At 41.4% G+C, this 19222-nt stretch overlaps 1 protein-coding gene across 1 annotated transcript in view; it reads left to right on the forward strand.

Moving 5' to 3' along the window:
• Window positions 1–13415, forward strand: part of HNRNPU (heterogeneous nuclear ribonucleoprotein U) — a 42787-nt gene extending 29372 nt beyond the window's left edge. The window contains exons 2-14 of the mRNA XM_009276318.1: window positions 534–645; window positions 771–844; window positions 3268–3407; window positions 4975–5074; window positions 6166–6278; window positions 6686–6949; window positions 7202–7321; window positions 7839–7967; window positions 8339–8507; window positions 9042–9281; window positions 9730–9932; window positions 11036–11107; window positions 11523–13415. Of these exons, the coding sequence (XP_009274593.1) occupies window positions 534–645; window positions 771–844; window positions 3268–3407; window positions 4975–5074; window positions 6166–6278; window positions 6686–6949; window positions 7202–7321; window positions 7839–7967; window positions 8339–8507; window positions 9042–9281; window positions 9730–9932; window positions 11036–11107; window positions 11523–11576 (1790 nt within the window). The 3' untranslated portion in view covers window positions 11577–13415. The remainder of the gene's footprint in view (window positions 1–533; window positions 646–770; window positions 845–3267; window positions 3408–4974; window positions 5075–6165; window positions 6279–6685; window positions 6950–7201; window positions 7322–7838; window positions 7968–8338; window positions 8508–9041; window positions 9282–9729; window positions 9933–11035; window positions 11108–11522) is intronic.
• The last annotated feature ends 5807 nt before the right edge of the window (window positions 13416–19222 follow it).

A 19222-nucleotide genomic window follows, 5' to 3' on the forward strand; every position in this document is an offset into this window, starting at 1 on the left:
GCCGCGCCGCGGGGGCCCCCCGCCGGGGCCGCCGCGCGGGGCCTGCCGAGAGGAGGCGCAGTCGTGCGAATCGCTCGGTGTCCTTGCGAGCGGCCGGGAATGTCCTGCTTTCCAGGCGGGGGGGTGCGGGTCTAGCGTCGTGGGAGGGGGTTTTTGTTCGGGGTTTTCTTTTTTGTTGTTGTTTGTTTGATTGTGGGGTTTTTTGTGGGTTTTTTTTTTCCCTCCTTCGCCGCTTGCGAGCTGTCTGGCTTTTCTGTGGGGATCTTAACATCGAGGGCTGTACCAGCTGCTGCGTGGTGTACTGGCCGCTTCTGTCGCGGATCAGAGATGATTTAGCAGACAAGTTTTGAGTCTCCTGAGAAAATTTGAGATACGGGTTTTTATCTTAGTACAAAGCAAAATTCTTCTTTAGCACAGTATTGCTTTTCTCTTGCTGTAGGTTCTTGCAGTTTCCAAAGTTGGAACCATCGTATAGGATTTTATTGCCAGTTAAAGAGTTACTTTATGTAATTAAATCATCAATTCTGTTACAGGAGATGCTAAAACGGAACAAAAACCTGGTGAGAAAAAGAGGGGAGTGAAGAGACCACGTGAAGACCATGGCCGTGGATATTTTGAATACATTGAGGAAAATAAGTACAGCAGGTAAATAAACTTGATGCTGGGCAGCATTTTGTGAATGGGAAGTAGTAAGGTACAGAAATGCTTACTTTAACAGTGTGAAAATACATGTAGCTTTAGTGTCTCGTGTTTGTTTTTGTTTTGTGCAGGGCCAAGTCCCCTCAACCACCTGTTGAAGAGGAAGATGAACATTTTGATGACACAGTGGTTTGTCTTGATACTTGTGAGTAAACGTGCTTTCCTTTACTTTGGAAAGATGTGGTGTTGCGCTTTTAATCTTAAAACCACACTTTCTGAAATGTGGGGTGAACACCTTTATTGACTTTCATTACCAAGTAATATTTAAAAAAAAAAAATCAGAAACGGTGTTTCCACCCGTTTTCAGTATACAAAAGCACAGAAGGGACATATGGGTCTTTATATTGGCAGTAACAAGCTTGGTTTTCTCATGAAGTCTCTGATATCATACAGTTTTCTGAAGCACACTTAACCAAAACACTAACCTAGTATGGAAACCAAGCTGGCCAAGTGTAGAGTGAGTGTAGAACACCCTAGAAACAGCTTGAGAAACTAATTACGTAGCACACGAGCTTTTCACTTCAGAAAGTTCTGAGAGTCAATAGTGTAGGTGGTTACAATAGTACAATTTGTGAAGTGAGCTTCCTGCATAACTTGCTGAGGCCCTATTTATGTACCAACCAGTGGAGTATTTTTTTCATGTTTTCTGATAAGTTTAACAAAAAAACCCAGGTAAGGCCTCCTGAAAAATGACCCATTCATGCAACCTGGGAGGTTGGGGGGTGATTTGTGCAAATGGGATGGCAGAGAGAATTGGTTGGAAGGGCATAGAAATTGACAAGTACCTACAAACAGTGGGGGTTTTCTTGAGGCAGATTATAAATGTTACTGTTATTGTGATGTACCATGACTGGGGCAAATTTGACATTTGTATTCTTGAGGGTAAGTATAAGGACTTAGTGCAGTATTAAAAAACTTAAATAAGTGATGCTTGAATTTCTTGGATTCTTAAAGTGCCATGGAAGGAAAGCTTAAATTTTGGCATTATCTGGCATATTTGCTAGTAGTTCCAGGTGTTTTTTTCCCCAAGAAATGTTTTGAAATGGAAGGAGGTATTAGTTTACAGCCACATAAATTGCTGAATATGCCATCCTTGACATTTTGGTAACTGAATATCAAGTTTCTAGCTGCTAACCTGGTGAGTAGCCACCTTTGTGGGAGCTTCTGATTTGCCCAATAACTGAGTAGTAGCTGCTTCCCATTATTGTTATCTGTAGTAGAAAGTTTTGTTACTGGACAAACTTTGTGATTTAGTTCAAAGTGTTGACAGACTGCTTGGAGATCAGAATCAAACATAGCTTTAAGACTGAATTGTGTAACAACTTGGCGCTGTCTTTTCTGGACCATAATGATCCAGACATATAAGAGGTTTAGCACTCTTAAGGGCTTTTTATTACCTGTGTCTTACAAGGAAACTGTAACTTCAGATTCTGTTCTCATTTGTTGTTGTAAAAGTAACCTACACAGGTGGGTCTCTTCTGTGTGATTTTTATCTGGTTTTCATGCAGCAAATAAAAGTTAGAAGTACTAATGAGAAAACACTTGGATCACAAATATTGTAGTTGCAACTGCAGATGGCTTTATGTGAACAAAACAAGATCTCATGCATGAGAGTTACCAGTAATACAGGGAAGACTGCATTTTAGTGTACTTGGGCAGCGTGCAGATTTTATACCAGGGCAGAAGAACTCACTGCTTGCTAATTTTGCTCCTTTCTTGTAACTGTCAAATAGGTTTGGAGTTTCTTCAATGGATTCCTTGCTCTGGGGAATTCAAGTGCTATATCCTGCACCTCATGTTACTGTTTTGCATTGTCTTTTTGAAACCTACTAGAAGATTAATTTGAAACTTCCTGGTGCTGCAGCTATGAAGATGTCTGTAAAACAAAGGTTCCACTTAAGTTCTTAGTGATAGGTGAATTCATAGTGCAGATCGTGTTACTTAGGTGAAGTAAGTTCTCTTACCACATTCTGCGTGCTTAACCCATCTGCATTTGACTTAACTGACTTTATTTTAATTGGCTTAATCTAATTGGACTTGCTAAATGACTATATTAACCAAAGATGGTACTACTTTCAGTACTTAAACATACTTGTGTTTCTATTTACTTCTCAGCTGCCCTTAGGTTTGGGCACGAGGGGTAAGAAGACTTCAAAAAAGGTATCTAACAATAATGCAAAGAGCATGATGCATATATGCATCGATTGTTCTATATTGAGGGAAATACCTCAGGTAACTAACCAAAAAGGTTCAAATAGATGAGATGAAATTCAGGTTTTTAAGCAGATGGAAAAAACAGAGGGAATTTGGTGACAGAAGTGAAGACGGCACCTTGAAAATTATTCTTGTTAGCTAGCTTTTCGTAAGACTTTTGGCTGAGCTTCAGCCTGCAGCTCTATCTAGGCATGTGTTCAGTTGCTTTCCTGAAAGATGCTGAGCACTTACTGGCAGTTTGTCTTGAAAATCACCTTTGAAAGCTGAAATGACCTTGAATGCATAAAATTGGACAGCTGTACTTTATTTTGTAATAAGAGTAAACAGAATGATTTTTTTTTTTTATGTTAACAGATAACTGTGACCTGCATTTTAAAATCTCAAGAGACCGGTTTAGCGCTTCCTCTCTGACCATGGAAAGCTTTGCTTTCCTTTGGGCTGGAGGGAGAGCCTCCTATGGAGTTTCTAAAGGCAAAGTCTGCTTTGAGATGAAGGTGAGTTAAACTGATGTTTTATGGGAGACTGTTTTGCATGCTTAAATATAATATTGTTTATACTAGTCAGGTTTTTGTGCTTAGTTGAAACTAATTCAGGTGAACAGAACTTTCAGAAGGCCTTCTCTTAGGAGCCTGTGCAATGGTTCTTGATAAAAGATGGCTCAATTTGCAAAACTGCTTCCTCTTCTGTAAGAACTTCCATTTAACAAAAAAAAGCAGCTTGCATTTGCCCTGAATGTGTAACTTCTGGTCTCATTTTTGAACCAAGAATTTTATTTGGCACTTAATGCATGAACACTTGAAGAATTTTGATACTCGCTAGTCAGAAGTTTGCTTGTACTTTCTGAAGATTACAGAAAGCTTGGCTTTTTTTAAAAAGGGATATAAATTATTGCAGCAGCCCTTTTTTCTGTTCCTACTTAGTCTTTGAGTTTGACCTGGTCTAAGCAGGGATTTGGCCTAGATGACCTCCAGAGGTCCCTTTCAACCTGAGTAATTCTGACTTGTGTATGCAGTGAATGTAAGTATTTAGTGTAGGTACTTGAATTTTGAGAGCAAGAGTTCTCCTAAAGGGTAAGAATGGGAAAGAGCAATCAGCCTTGTAATAAACAGATTTCTCCAACTTGTTGACGAAAGAATAACAGGAGGCACAAAGCTTGATTTTTTTTTTTTAACTTAGTGATGTTAAAGCCTTCTTTGCATATGATATGCCTGTGTATATGAATGCTTACTCTGTTCTTTTCCTCTAGTACTTTCAAATCTAACCACTGCCACGAGGAGTGGGTAGTGATCTCATTCTCCATGCTCTTGCATTGAGTGATTTCTGTGTCTGTTGGTACCTATAACTTTGGTAGGCCAATGGAGTGAAATTGATGTCAGTATTTATTGCCCTGTTCACTTTCAAATCAGTTTCACCTTGGTCACCTGACTCAAATAGCTGTGGAAACTGGTAGGATACTGATCAGTTTTTCACTTTAGTTTGGTGAAATTTGTAAAGGCAGTTTCAAAATAGCTGGTTGCCTACAGATTCCAGTGCTTTTAGGTGGTTTTGGGTTTTTTTTTGAATCTGGTTATGTTGTTTGGAAGCTGGCAACTTGCCCAGGAAGTCTGCTTACTGTGGAAAGGGATGAGTGTAATATTTTCCCCAGTCTATGTAAAGCAATTTTTTTATCCATTACCACATTTTATTGGCAAAGTAATTTAATGTTAATCCCAACTTTATGGCAATTATTTTTTAAAAACACGTATACATCTTGTTTGTAACTTTAATACAGTATCAAAAGGATTAAGGCTTTTGGCCACTGAGAGGGACTGCTATGACTAAGTGCTTTGAAGGTATAGGGTATCTTGCATCTTCATTGCTCAGTCAGGAGGTGTAACTATTTAGTGATTGGCTTGTGATTTCACATACTTAAGCATGTTTCATTTTTGCAGAAGGTGATTACTCAGACTTAGCAAAGATTTGGATTGTAAAGTTTAAAGATTCCAGATGTTACCTTTGTGTTTCCATCTTGTTAGTGTCTAATAAATACTACATACCTTTTAATGAATAATTTAAAAATAGGTTACAGAAAAGATTCCTGTTAAACACCTGTATACAAAAGACATTGACATACATGAAGTGCGAGTTGGCTGGTCACTGAACACAAGTGGAATGTTGCTTGGTAAGACTTAAACATTTGATTACTTTTGTGTACGTGGTTGAAGTTTTAAGTCCTTTTTTCTTAAGCAGGTGGGAGAAGCTTAGTGATGGTAGTCCATGTGTTCTGAAAAGTGGTCTTAACTTGAACCGTTCACCAGATATGGTGTAAAAAAGTTTATTGCTGGGACCAAATAAAGTAATTAAGTATTCATGCCTATAAGGATTACATGATTTGAGAGTTAATTCTTTCAGTGGTCAAGCATGGGTTGTGGAGAACATTCGTGAAGACCTGACAAGATTAAGGATTTCTCCTTTTCATGTAGTGTCATAAATAGGAAGAGGGTTGTTGTTTTGTTTTGTTTTTAAAGGGTGGGGCATGGTATAAGATTTGACCAGTGAAGAAAAATTCCTGGATAACTACATTATCATTCTTTTGGCTTGGGGGGAGAATCCTCATTTCTGAAAGTAGCTAGGAAGAAAGAAGTACAACTTCATTAGATACATGGGAACTAATCATAATGGTATTTATAACTAATACCTGCTGCTGAGACACATCTTTGTGGGAAATGTATTTGAATTGGTATGTTTTGAGATCAGCAGCAGCTTTCTAGTTAAGTTCCACCTGAGGCCTTGTGTTTGATGCTTCCTGTTAGCTTGTTCCTTGCAGCTTCATCCTCAGCTGTTGCATAGGCTGAATGTCTGCTACACTCCCTTTAAAATGGGGAGGGGTAAGTGCTACTGGAGACTAAATTCAGAAAGCCTTTCTGACTAACTACGTTATAGGTATACTGGTGCATAATCAGGTCTTCAGAGTTTAAAAATACTTGGGCTTGTCTTTATCCTGCAGTTCAGCTTTATGTCAACATGAGTCTGGAACTAGCAGCATAAGGCTCTTAAAACTGGGATGGGGGAAATACTGCTCTTCCATCTCAAGCGAGAGTGTTGAGTTCTTGAATACAGGAACGAGCTGTAGCTGTTTGGGGGTCATAGCTTGTTTTGGCATTACTAAAAACATTCTGAACAGCAGCTTACTTAAGTAGCAGTAAAGTGATTGTATTTCTAACGGGTTAGGTGAAAATGCCTGTTTTTAGTAAGTTTAAATTATTTCTTCAGGTGAAGAAGAATTTTCTTATGGGTATTCTCTAAAAGGAATAAAGACATGCAATTGTGAGACTGAAGACTTTGGTGAGAAGTTTGATGAAAATGATGTGATTGGATGTTTTGCTGTAAGTTTTCACTTATATTTTCTCCTGAGGAAAAACATGCTTGAATTGTTAGACTGCTTTGATGTGAGAAGCAGTAAACCAAATACAGAAAAAACTTGGAGCAAGACAAGTTGTTTAACATAGGGAGGAGGCAGAAATAGCAGGTATTATCAACAGTGACTGCTGTGAACATGTTATGATTCCATATTCACAGACTAATATCTTTAAACCCTTTTAAAAAAAAAAAGATCTTAAATGAGATTATCATTGACAGTAACTCATTTTAAGAGAAAGCTTTAAGTAGTGTCTTTATGATAAAAGTGTTACAGCAGTTGAGTGAATATAGCCAATATAGTGAAATTACTAATATAACTTTATAGAGCGAGGTGAGTAATTTTATCCAAACTAATGCTTTGTTTGAAAACCAGAATTTTGATGGTGATGAAGTGGAACTCTCATATTCCAAGAATGGACAAGAGCTTGGTGTTGCATTCAAAATAAGTAAGGAAGTTCTTGATGGGCGGCCACTCTTCCCACATGTTCTCTGCCATAACTGTGCAGTTGAGTTCAACTTTGGTCAGAAGGAGGAACCTTACTTTCCTGTACCTGAAGAGTATACCTTCATCCAGAAGGTCCCCCTGGAGGATAGGGTCCGAGGACCAAAGGGACCTGAGCAAAAGAAAGATTGTGAGGTAGGTTTCTTGTTGATAATCTCAAAGTTGTTGAGAATAGATGAACAGAAGTGGTGGAGTTTAAGCAGAGTGTTATACAACACTCTGACCTTTTTGTCTGGGGGCTTTAATACTTGGTATCCCATGATTCTTCACCCACCCCCCTGACACCCCCACGCCCCCCACTCAGTTTTCATTAGACTTGCTGGTCTAAGTTGCATGTTGAAGAAAATCGTTGAACTAGTATCTCAAGTATAGAACCTGTTGTCTTAGGTGGTGATGATGATTGGCTTGCCTGGAGCTGGCAAGACTACATGGGTTACCAAACATGCAGCAGCAAATCCTGGGAAATACAACATTCTTGGGACAAATACTATTATGGACAAAATGATGGTAAGTGATAATATGACATTTTATTTGTTGATATGTTAAAGACTTTCTGTGAATCCAGGTCTTTGGCTGCCATGGGGTTCTTTTGTATCAAAGAAATCTAAGAAACTGGCTACCGGTTAACTAGTGACCATTAAAGATTTTTATCTTGCTGAGCTGCTACTCATACATGGCACAGCAGGATTCTGAAGATGTTTGTGGTACTATATAAGAAATAGTTGACTGTTGTTGACTATTTAAGTATTTCTATTTCTTTTTATATCACTGTCCTCAGAATAGAACATTTAGCTTTGGATTAGTAATGTGATGAGTATACCTTAGATTCAGCTGTATTGATTCACCTAGATTCTTTGTTTATAAAGCCCTATGTTTTATGGAGGCTTCGGGAATTTCAGTTCTGAGTTTGTAGCCGTGGCCTTGACTTGAACAATCCTTGAAGTGAGGTGAAAAGCATTTAGCAAAGAAAAATGTCAGCCATGTGTTATCAGGGCTGCTTTAACTCTGGGAAATGTCTCTGCAGGTTGCAGGTTTTAAGCGGCAGATGGCGGACACTGGAAAACTTAACACACTGTTGCAGAGAGCTCCACAGTGTCTTGGAAAGTTCATTGAGATTGCAGCTCGTAAGAAGCGGAATTTCATTTTGGATCAGGTAGAAGCTTCAGTGAAAAATGGTTAAAGAAATGTGTTTATAGGCTGTAGTGCAGTAATTAAATGGGATTAAAGTTACATTGTAATAGCAGTTGTTTCACTTACTGACTTACTACTCATTCAGGGGACGCAAAGTTGAGATGTTACTACAAATGCTTGTCTGAACTTCTCTGGATTTATGGGATGTGGGAGGAATAGTGTTTTAACACATGGATATGAGCTCGTAACTTTGCATTATGCAGCATCTTTATGTCCAGTTATTTGTAAACTTCATTGCAAGCTCTTGTAGAGGTGAAGTCTATACACCATAAGTTGACTTCCTTAACTCTTACAATGACAGCTACGTGTAGTAAGTTACTGCATTTTTTTCAGACAAATGTGTCTGCAGCTGCGCAGAGGAGAAAAATGTGCCTGTTTGCAGGCTTCCAGCGCAAAGCAGTTGTTGTTTGCCCAAAAGATGAAGACTACAAGCAAAGAACACAAAAGAAGGCAGAGGTGGAGGGAAAAGATCTTCCAGAGCATGCAGTTCTCAAAATGAAAGGCATGGAACATAATCCTATACTGTGTTTTAGGATGCTGAGTATCTGTTTAAAGGATTAAGTAAACGTAAAGTCTAAAAAAATCACTTTATCTTAAACAGTTGTACTTAAACAAAACTGGAAGACTATTGTAACTTGTAGGACAACACTATATTGTGTTCCCTCTGCTGCAGTCCTTAACACTACTCAGTTATGCTGATATGCTTCATGCAGATGCACAAAGCTGTCTTGGCATAAAGTGCCCTATATAAGTGACGTATTTGGCAGAAACTGGTATTCTGAGTGGAGGCTTATAAAAGAAAAAAAAGATATAGGCAGAATGTTTTCAAGGTTTGGAACAGTACTGGCAACTCCATGAAGACCTGTTCATTTCTTTTGTCACTGTTACATTTCTTAAATGCTCAAATTACGTAATTTTGTCCCTATGCTGAGGGAATGCAGGGGGTGGGAGGAAGAATGGGAGAAAGGTGGTTAAATTACGGCTTTGATTGCAGCTGAATGTAGATGCTGAATACTCAGTGTTTTTGCAATTATAGGGAACTTCACACTGCCAGAGGTAGCAGAATGTTTTGATGAAATAATCTATGTAGAGTTGCAAAAAGAAGAAGCTCAGAAGCTTTTGGAACAATACAAAGAAGAAAGTAAGAAATCTCTTCCGCCGGAAAAGAAACAGAACACTGGCTCAAAGAAGAACAAGAAGAGCAATAAAAATCAATTTAATAGGGGTCAGAGAGGTCGTGGAGGATTCAACATGCGGGGCAACTTCAGAGGAGGAGGTGAGCCTAGAAATGAGCCTGGAGATTGTGGAGGTTGCTGCTGCAGGGGAAGAAGAAAAAAGCTTGTAGTACTTGCATCACAATTATTATGTAGTGGGGAACCTTGATTTCAACTTAGTAAGTTTGATGTATTAGTGCAAAGTTAATTGACTTTAAAAGTGAGGCTTGCCAAGATCCTGGATTACACTGTTCATGCGGTTTGAGGCACAGCTTTGAGTTTTTATGTTGGGTTTGGTGTTCGCTTGTGTACCAGGCTGCATTGAGGGGGTAGTGTGCAGTTAAATTGCCGTTTTTCACTATGACCAGATGACTTAATCTTTGCATTGAAATTTTTGCACTGAATTTGGACATCTTACTTCTATACCATCATCATTTTGAACAATAATCTTCACGTAAGAATTACTTAAGACCTAACAATTACTTGATTGAAGTAACTCTCTTCCTGCAGTCCCTGGCAATCGAGGTGGATACAACAGGAGGGGAGGCAACATGCCTCAGCGAGGTGGTGGAGGTGGCGGTGGTGGCGGTGGCAGCAGCGGTGCAATTGGCTACCCATATCCTCGTGGCCCTGTCTTTCCAAGCAGAGGTGGCTACTCAAACAGAGGAAACTATAACAGAGGTGGAATGCCCAACAGGGGAAACTACAACCAGGTGATGCTTTGGGGGGATTTATTAGTTAAACTACAGTACTTTGGATGATGTCGTTTGAAAGGTTTGGTGGCCACAAATACCCACAAACTTGGTTGTGCTACCGTGCCTAATTCCACACTAAAAGGCCTAGCTTTCTAGTTTGGTGTATGTGCCCAGAGCTCTGAACGTTGCGCAAGTTCTGATGCTGACATGGGGGTTCCATGTGAAGACTGTACCTCTGTCCTGTTAAAGATGAAGATTTTTAGGATGTGTGTGAAGGCCTGTGTTTGATTTTTCTTTTTTAGGGTTTGTTTGGTTTTTTTCCCCTCCAAATAGTAGTAACTTGTTTGGGCTTAGGGTCAAGGTGTATCTTTATCAAGTGTTTAGGGAACTTTCGGCAAATAGCTCTGGAGAGAGTCTTTGTTTTGGTGTCTGGTATCAAACACAACACATAAAGGCATACTAGCCTAGGTCTTACCTGGTGGAATATCAGTGGAAGTATTTGAAAACATAATTTGGATTACTGAAGAGCCAGCAGATGGAGCCCAAGCTAGTAAACATGGCTCAGGTTTGTCTCATACTGACAAACAGGGGAAATGCAATATTTTATCTACTAGTATCCATGTCCCTTTTCTTTCTACCATAACTTTTATTTGAAGTTTTGTGGACTAGCTCTTCTATTTTCAGTTGTATGACCCATATCCTTTTGTCTGATCAGATAACACATCCTTGTAGCAACTACAGCCTTTCCTAACTAAAAATAGGCAAGCTCTTGTATTTTTAGTTGTCCTGGTGCAGTTTAGCACCTGGAAATAGGGTGAGTCAAAACTGGATTATCCAGCTTTCCAGACCACTGGCAACAACAGTTTGAACTGGCTTATTGATTCTGAGGTTCTTGCCCCATTTTTAAGAAGCAGTTGCTCGGAGGGGGGGAGGCTTTTGGTATTCTAGTGTTTTTCAAGGAGGCTTTTTGGTTGGTTGGTTTTTAACCTAGGCTTGATACCTTGTATTTGAAAGATTCTATATGGCATGTGATGTTTTGGTGGCAATAGAAAGATTGGTATTAGTACACTTCTGAAAAATCCATATAGATGAAGTAGTTAAAAACTGTTGTCCTCTTGCAGAACTTCAGAGGAAGGGGAAATAATCGTGGCTACAAAAACCAATCTCAGGGCTACAACCAGTGGCAGCAGGGTGTAAGTAGTCATAACTTTTACCTTTGATTGTTAACTCAAATGTTTCAAAATGCTGTCTGAAATAATTAGATGTGTAATCAAAACTGGATAGCAAAATCTTTTAATGCCAGGTAATGCTACTATAAATAGTTTTCTGTGCAAAACTTAATCTGGCTTGATGGTCTTGATATATCAAGTATCAGCTATGGCTTACCGGTCTTAATGGTATGTAGTATTTGGCTTCACGTTACTACTGTGAAGTGAACTTAACTGCCTTCAGTTGTTCAGGAACTTGCTGCTATTTGAGAGGACTTTAATCTTCTCAAGTTCCAGGAGAACTAGATGTTTGTTAAACACCTTTTTTTTTTTTTCCTGTAAGAAATGTAACCATTACGTGATTACAGGTTAAAATTAACTGTTTATCCATTTATTGCAGCAATTCTGGGGTCAGAAGCCATGGAGTCAGCATTATCACCAAGGATATTATTGAATACCCAAATAAATGAACTGATACATATTTCTCCAAAACCTTCACAAGAAGTCGACTGTTTTCTTTAGTAGGCTAACTTTTTAAACATTCCACAAGAGGAAGTGCCTGCGGGTTCCTTTTTTAGAAGCTTTGTGGGTTGATTTTTTCTTTTCTTTTTTTTGTACATTTTTAATTGCAGTTTTAAAGTGATTCGTAAGAGAACCTCAGCATTGTGCACGATAAGAGAATGTGTCAGTATTTCAGGGTTCTACATTTTATCTGTAAAATGTGACTTTTTTTTTACCACAACAAAAGTAAAACGTTGCTTTGTACCTGGTGTCTTTTTATTAAAGAATTTTCTCCTTTTTCCCCATCCCCCAATTTCTAAGAAACAGTCGTGAGTCATGTCACAATACGATAGAAATGTTAGCAACCAGATTCGTACGGGGGCTCCTTAGCAGCCCTCGTGAATATCATGAGATCATGTAAAGCTCCATATTACACTCCATCCTCTCTACAAAGCTTCTGGGTGGGGAGGGGAGGAGGGGGAGGTAAAAGTTTCTGGCAATAACTAGGACTTTTTTGTAACATTTGGAACTCAATAAGATGTTGGGGGCAAAGAGGAAACCTGGGGCTAAATAGTGAAGGTGGAGTGTATGTAGAAGCTCTTAAAGTTGTAAAACTTGGTTGCATTATTTGTGGAGGCTCAAACTTGTGAAGGTACAACACCATAATTTCTTTTCCATCTGTTCTGCATTTTGATTCTGAAAAGAAGCTGGCTTTGCCCATTTCTTATTAAACAAAACTTGTTGTAAATCCAGTTGTCTAATGGGATCTATATGAAGTTAGCTGTGTGTCTGTATAACTCTTTCCCCACAAAATACTGTATACCTAGTGTGCTTGTAGTAGTTACTCCACCGTTTTGTAAGCTAATGAAACTGTGAGTCACCCATTTTATATCTACTTTTTAATCATGTCAATTCTCAAATGGGTGTATCTCCTTAGCCTGCTGATTCCTTTTCTCTTAAAGAAAGTGGGTGGAGAAATTTAACTCTAGACGTTTGTTTGCAATAAAATAAATTCATTTTACTCTTGTTTTGGGATTGTCGCCATCAAGGTCTAAAATCCCTTTAAGGCTATGAAGAGGAAGAGAATGTACGAAAGCGATGATGATGGACAGTTTTAAACTCATTACTGTGTACATGCTGAAATACTTGTGTTTCTTTAAAAATCTGAACTGGTGGTTGCTCTGTTAGAGATCTCTCACGTGTATAATCTCACAATTTAACATGGTTATATGTATAGGGCAAAAGCCTTTTGAGTTGCGCTTGCATCATGTAAATCCACTTAACCTATTTATTGTAAAATAGTCGTTAGGGAAGGAGCGGGGGAAGAAACTGGACAGGAGGGAATAGGACAGAAGGAGGGTTGTCGTAGAGAATGCATCCTGGAGTTAAACAGAGCGCTTCACTTTGTTTTAACCGCTATTTTGTTCAGATTTACGCTTTTGTAAAATTGTAGTGGCGATGTTAGCTAATAATTTCCTTGCATTTTAATGCCGTAAGACAGGGGAGAGATGTAACCGTCGTAAGTCGGACTCGTGATATGCGTGTGAAAACACATGCCACTGCCGGCACCTGGGCGTTGGGATTCGCCTGCCGAGCTCCTCGTGGCAGTGTACAGACTAGCAGAGGCTTCTTGCCAGCAGCACAGACCTGGAGCTGGTGTAGCGTGCTTGAAACTTTTCTCAAATGTTAGTCGATTTCTAATAGTCTTCAGAAGTAACGATGAAGTTGTGTTGCTCTTCTAGCCTTTATAGCAGATGACATTGCATATTGACATTAAACATTAACAGCACCACCTCCTTGTTAATATTGCTTTAAGTCATCCCTTTACTTTGAATGAGAAAAATGTAAATCGTCTTTAAAGAAACACTATTTAATGAACTAGAAATGTGGGGAACCTACACCCAAACCTGTTTTGCTGAAATGGAATTTTCTTTAGACTTGCAAAGAAAGTTTAGTGTAATTAAAGTCCATCTCCCTTCTACCCTCCTCACAAGAACTAACACTTTGTATGGAGTGCTGATCCTTTGCTTATTTTGGTACTCTATAAAATTATATAGTCTTAAACCGAAATATAAGAGCCTACACTTACTACATGGTTGTAAAGCTTGTATTTTAATTCAAAAGTCTGGGGTGTTTTGTTTTAAATTCTTCAATGTATGGTGTTTAAAAAAAAAAAAAGCCACACATGAGAGGAAGTGCCTCAATAATTGTCTTACACTTGAAAGAGGAGTATCTGTTTCTACTAAAAATACTCCTATATGAAAAAAGCTGGTTTGATAAGTTCAGCACTACCTGCTGTCTGTGTTCTGAGGTACGGAATTCAAAACCGCTGCAGCACAAGTGCCCCTCAGGCATGTGTAGTTCAGAAAGGTGATGCGGAAGTCTAAATACTGCCCCCCTCCAGAGACCACTGCTTGCATGAGGCTGTATGTTCATTCAGCCTGGGTCTACCCGCAAAGGGGAGACAATCCCTCGATTTATCTTGGCTCTGATAATTCGTGGAAAAGGGATTTATTTTCCCCATGTGAAAACGGCTTGTATAGAAAAGTTGTGACCCAGAAAATCACTAAAACACTTAAATTTGCAGTTTGTGTTTAAGAAAGGCAGGAGGAAACTTAGCTGATGGCTACAGAAAGGTGAGGAAAGCAGAGCTCTATGTTACCAAAATGGGAGGGCTGAGCCATCTGTCATGTTGAGTAACTTCTCGCAGACTTGTTTACATGAGGAGAAACGCCTGTACTACAGCAGCTGCGCTGCTGGCGGTGGTGGTGCAGATGCTAGTGACAACATGGGTTTTGGGTTCGTGTTTGGGGTTTTTTCCTAAGGCAGTACGAACTGGGTTTGTTTTCTTCCAATTGAGGTGCGTTTTGTGTTTGGTTTTTTTTTTCTAATGGGAGTGCAAAGCTGGACAGCCTTGGAGCTGGTTCGGTAGCAGCAGAAACGTGGCATGTGATGCCTGGGCAGCTATTGGCAGCAGTAGCAGTAACGTTGCTGCTGGTGGTACTCCTTGCAGCCCTGTTGTCTGAAGCTGCTTGCAGCTCGTCTTGCAACAGGTTGCAGCCTCCCTGCATTGCATGATGGTGCCATGTGTGCCTAGCTGCAGACTGAAGGCAGGTCTGTGCTGGATGTCTCGGGAGGAAGTTCCCACTTACAAACAAAACAAAAAAATGCTCCAGTTGTATTTCTGCCTTTGCTGGTAACAGTCGCTAGGATACACACAGCGTAAGTGGAGGTGCTTCCCTGACGCACTGTGGTATCGGCAAGGGGCTGTGTCCTGGGCGCTCTGGGAGTAAATGGACTTTGTGAATAGACTCTTACCTGTGGGACATCAGGGCCTGGCTTTTGTTCTGGGGTGCCTTACGGGATCCCTGTCCCCAAACCCCGGCTCTGCTGTCACGAGCTGGCCCTTCTAGTGCACTGCACTGCTCCTGTGCTGCATGGGGAGTACTCAGCGGTGCTGTCGTGCGTGTGTAGGAGCTCGGTGTAAGTGGCACCTGTACACAAGTTCCTTTCAGTGCCTACTGCAGAATAATTCTTGATCGGTAAAGACATTTTTAGAAATTCTGCCCAATTTTTCTGATAGTGGAATAAATTAACCCCATGTTCCAGCAATGCCATGTGCAGTCCATGCCACTTGCATAAAAAAAATTTCTTCTTCATGGTGTAAGCCACTAGTTTTTTTTTTTAAATCTCTTGCAATGCTCTTGACCAATGTTTTTAATAAAAATAGGTGATGAAGTCATCTTTTAAGATTCAGAGGTTTCCTTGTTCATGACCTTTTGGAAAACTAGGCCAGTGCTTTCTAAAAGTGCAACCTCAGACTAAGCCACAAGAAATCAAACTGAGTTACAGAGAGACGTGAGGTACTTCGCTGCTTCTGCAGATGTTTTAACTGCCAGAGGTTGGACTCTCCCAAGCAAAGAAGTGTGCATGTGCTGTAGTTGTGAACTAGTAAGGCAGGAGTAAGTACGGCTGGAGCCGTCTCAGCCTGAAGCGCTGTGGAGGATGGGGAGAGCTCCAGGATATCAGAAAAAGCCGCTGAGAGGAAAGCGGAAATTCAGAAGAGCAGCTCTGTAACTCCGGTGTTAACAAGCTGGCTGTGGTGGAGGTCGAGCAGCGCCTCTCTCTGTCATGCACAGTTCACCTCATCCTAGACAAAGCCACCCCATGTAGGTGGAGGGGGCAAGGAGGCCTCTCTTTATTTTAATAGCAGATTAGCGATTTGTTTCGTGCAGCTTTTCTCCTTCGCTCGGTGACTGAGGCACGAGCTGTCTCCTCCAGTGCAGCGGGCCTCTCTAGAGCTAGCTGTTGCAGGGAATCGGCTGAAGTCAGGACTTGGCCAGTAATTGGTCTGGATGTGGCTATTGCCTGAAGTTTTGTCTTTCTGCCAGTACTGGGAGCGGCAGGAAGATTCGGCAATGGATCAGTTGCTTCGTACACTCAGCTGTAGCTTAAAAGAGATGCTAAATGCTTAACACATTGTCAACGTCAGAAGAGAAAAAACAAAGGCAAATGTAAAAAACCTTGTAATATAATTACTCATGTGGGTGACGATATGCAAGTGTTATTTTATGGCAAGTTTTTTTCTTCTCTTTTCTGGTTTAGTAGACAATCTCTGATCTGCAGAGTAATTTTGGTCCTAAAAGTTACTGAAATCGAAAGTACGGGTAAGACAGCTCAGCCAATTTTTCCCTCAAACTTTTTCATGCTCAAAAAATTTTTATGACTTGGTAGTCAAGGGCAGATGCAATTTACACTAAATAGTGATTCGGGGATCTGCTGCCTGGTTAGCGCACAAGGATTGAGAGAGCCCTCGTTTTTCTCAGTGTTACTTCTCCCTTAGCTAGGATCAGACGGCTGCTTACTAGGACACCTCTGATAACTAATGTGGCATAAAAATGCAGGTATGTGTTTTCTGGTCTGAGTGTGGCCCTCGTTTATGTCACATCAGCCTAGGTTAACTCTTCTGCCACTCTGTGCTCTGGAGGTTTCCCCCCAGGTTCTAACAAGAACTGGTTTGCCTTAGGCATGGGGAGGTCTGTGCTGGCGAGGAGCACTGATGGAGCACAAGTTCTGAAATGGTGCTGATGCCCAAGAGAGTTGTAAAATAAAAAGGCCCAGAATAGTGCTGAAGATCTCCCTGGACGTAAATGCATGCTTAAAATACCAGTGATTGATTGTTTACAAGGTGAGAGACACACGAAAGGCTCGATTCTCTTCTTTAGTCTCCATGTAACCTATTCAGACACAGAGCTAGAGCTACGTTGGGGCTCTGCTGAACTTTCAGCTTTGTGGGGCTGTTGAGCAAGTAGATAAGATTAGCCCTTGCATTATAAAAGGACTTTTGTCTTTTATAATGAGGGAGATTAAGAGATGGGGAAGAGGAAATGAGTAAGCCTCGTTGGAGGGATTTAGTGTAATATTTTTTTCTGAAAGAAATTTCACTTGGGGTTTGCTCGCATCATGCTGAGAAACAAGATTCGGAAATAGTTGAGCTAGCAGAGGCGGGTCCACATGCAGCATCACATGCAGGTTGCGAGCAGCCCAAAGCCTGGCAGCTCTGCGTTATGCACACTTTGTCTTCTCTGCTTTGTGCTCCCTGCTGCTGTCAGAGCACCTGGGGTGCTGTGGGGCCTCCAGCCCAGCCTGGGAGCACTGCATCGGAGGGAATGAATTCCTGAAAGCAAAATGGGACGCTACTGTGTGGGTGGTCCTCTGCACCACACTGGGCTTTTTCTGCCACAGGTTTTGCAGATTCTCCATCTCTCAGTACGTCGCAGAATCGCAGAAATGTTTTCACAAGGCCCTCTGGAGATGCAGTCCAGCCTCCCGCTTGCAGCAGGACTGGCACCAGCACTCAGATCAGCCGGGGTTTGTCTAGCTGAAGCTCAAAAACCTGCAAGGGTGGAAATTACACAACCTCTCTGGGCAACCTATTCCAGTGCTGCACTGCCCTCATAGTAAAAGTTTGTCCTGCTGCCTGGTCAGAAGCTCCCAAACTCGAGTTTGTGGCCATTGCCCCTGCCACATCATCTGCAACTATCAAGAGGCATTTGGCTCCATCTTTGTAACTGCCCTGCAGATAATATTAGGCGGTTATTAGGTCACCCACAGCCTGTTCCTCCTCAGACTAAGTCCAACTCCTTCCACTGTTTTTCCAGAGGACATGCGCTTGAGCTCCCTGAACACCTTGGGAGCCCTTCACTGGAGCCTCTGCGGTTTTTCGACATCCTTGTTGACCGAGAGGCCCAAAGCTGGACAGCAATATTGGACGCACTGCCTGAGCAGTGTCACGTATCAAGGGAAAAGTGCGTCCCTCGATTTGTTGGCCACACACTTCCTGATGGAGCCCAGACTGTGGTTCGCCTTATTTGCAATGAGAACACTCTCTTGGCCCACGTTCAACTTGGCATCCACTGTAAGTCCTATCCTTTTCAGCAGGACGGCTATTCAGATAGCTGCTTCCCAGCCTCTAGTGTACACTCTATTATGCAAGCAGCTGCCCTGTAATAATAATAATAATAACAATTTTAAAAAAATACTGTTTATTAAATTGTTAAATAGTAAGCCAAGCATCTCAAAAAGAAATATTAGACATAAATTACTTGTGCAAGTTAAATGTCTTGTGTATTCCCTCTGTTTGCTCTGAGAGACCTCGGAGAAAGCAGCTGTGATAGCACAGTAAGAACTATTTCAGTACTTACATATCAGAGAATGCAACACGTAAATGTCACAAAGCGCATTCGGTTTCCAGACCTAAGACATTCCTTCAGTCATAGCTTTTGTATGAACTTGCCTGCCCCTTTTTACAAAGAGAAGGGAAGTATCTCCTGCGTGGAGCAGGGGCCACTGAGCGCCACGTCGGCTGCCGGCGCTCGAGCCGACCGGCTGGCTCCCATACGTGGCTGCGGTAGGAGCTGCTTGCTCCACAAGAAAGGAGGAGGTGGAAGGAATCGCTGTGATCCAGCGCGCCGGTCCACAGGGCAGTGCGCTGAGCCAAGCTCTGCCTAGCGTTGAGGAAACTCCACGGTCTGCTCAGCAGCGGCGAAGAAGGTGGAGGCCAGGAGATGCTTCCAAAAAAACAGTGTCTCCCCAGCTGCTGCCGGACATTCTCGGGAAGGGGCTGCTGCTACTGCTTTGGCAACCGCGTTGGCACAGCCCCAGGATATTTATGTGCCTCCATGACTTGGCAGCTGGCCAGTCCTTTTTTATTTTTTTTCCTTTAAGGAAACACCCACGGAAGGGAAACGAGAGACTCCAACGGTTTATTTCAGCAGATCCTAGCGTAGAAAACGAAGAGGAGAGAAGTTTTCAGGAATGAGCTTGCTTTTATAGATACTTTCTGCCTTGAAAGGTGTATTATCCAGCAAGTACCAAGTATAGGTATCCTTCTCTAGTTCCAGAACAAACCAGTGAAAATTACACTGCTGAAAGCAACCGGAAGGCTGGTGGGGGAAGGGAGGGAGTGCATGGTTCCTCCTTGAACAGTGGCTGAACCTGAAGCGTTCCAATTAGTGTGGATCCCACTGGAGGTCACCAGCAGATGGACGGTGTTGCTGATGTATCAGTAACTGAACTCTGAATTTTGTCAGGTTTGCC

The sequence above is a fragment of the Aptenodytes forsteri genome, unplaced genomic scaffold (genome assembly GCF_000699145.1).
Source record: "Aptenodytes forsteri isolate BGI_AS27 unplaced genomic scaffold, ASM69914v1 Scaffold10, whole genome shotgun sequence".
In the NCBI taxonomy this organism is placed as follows: Eukaryota; Metazoa; Chordata; class Aves; order Sphenisciformes; family Spheniscidae; genus Aptenodytes; species Aptenodytes forsteri.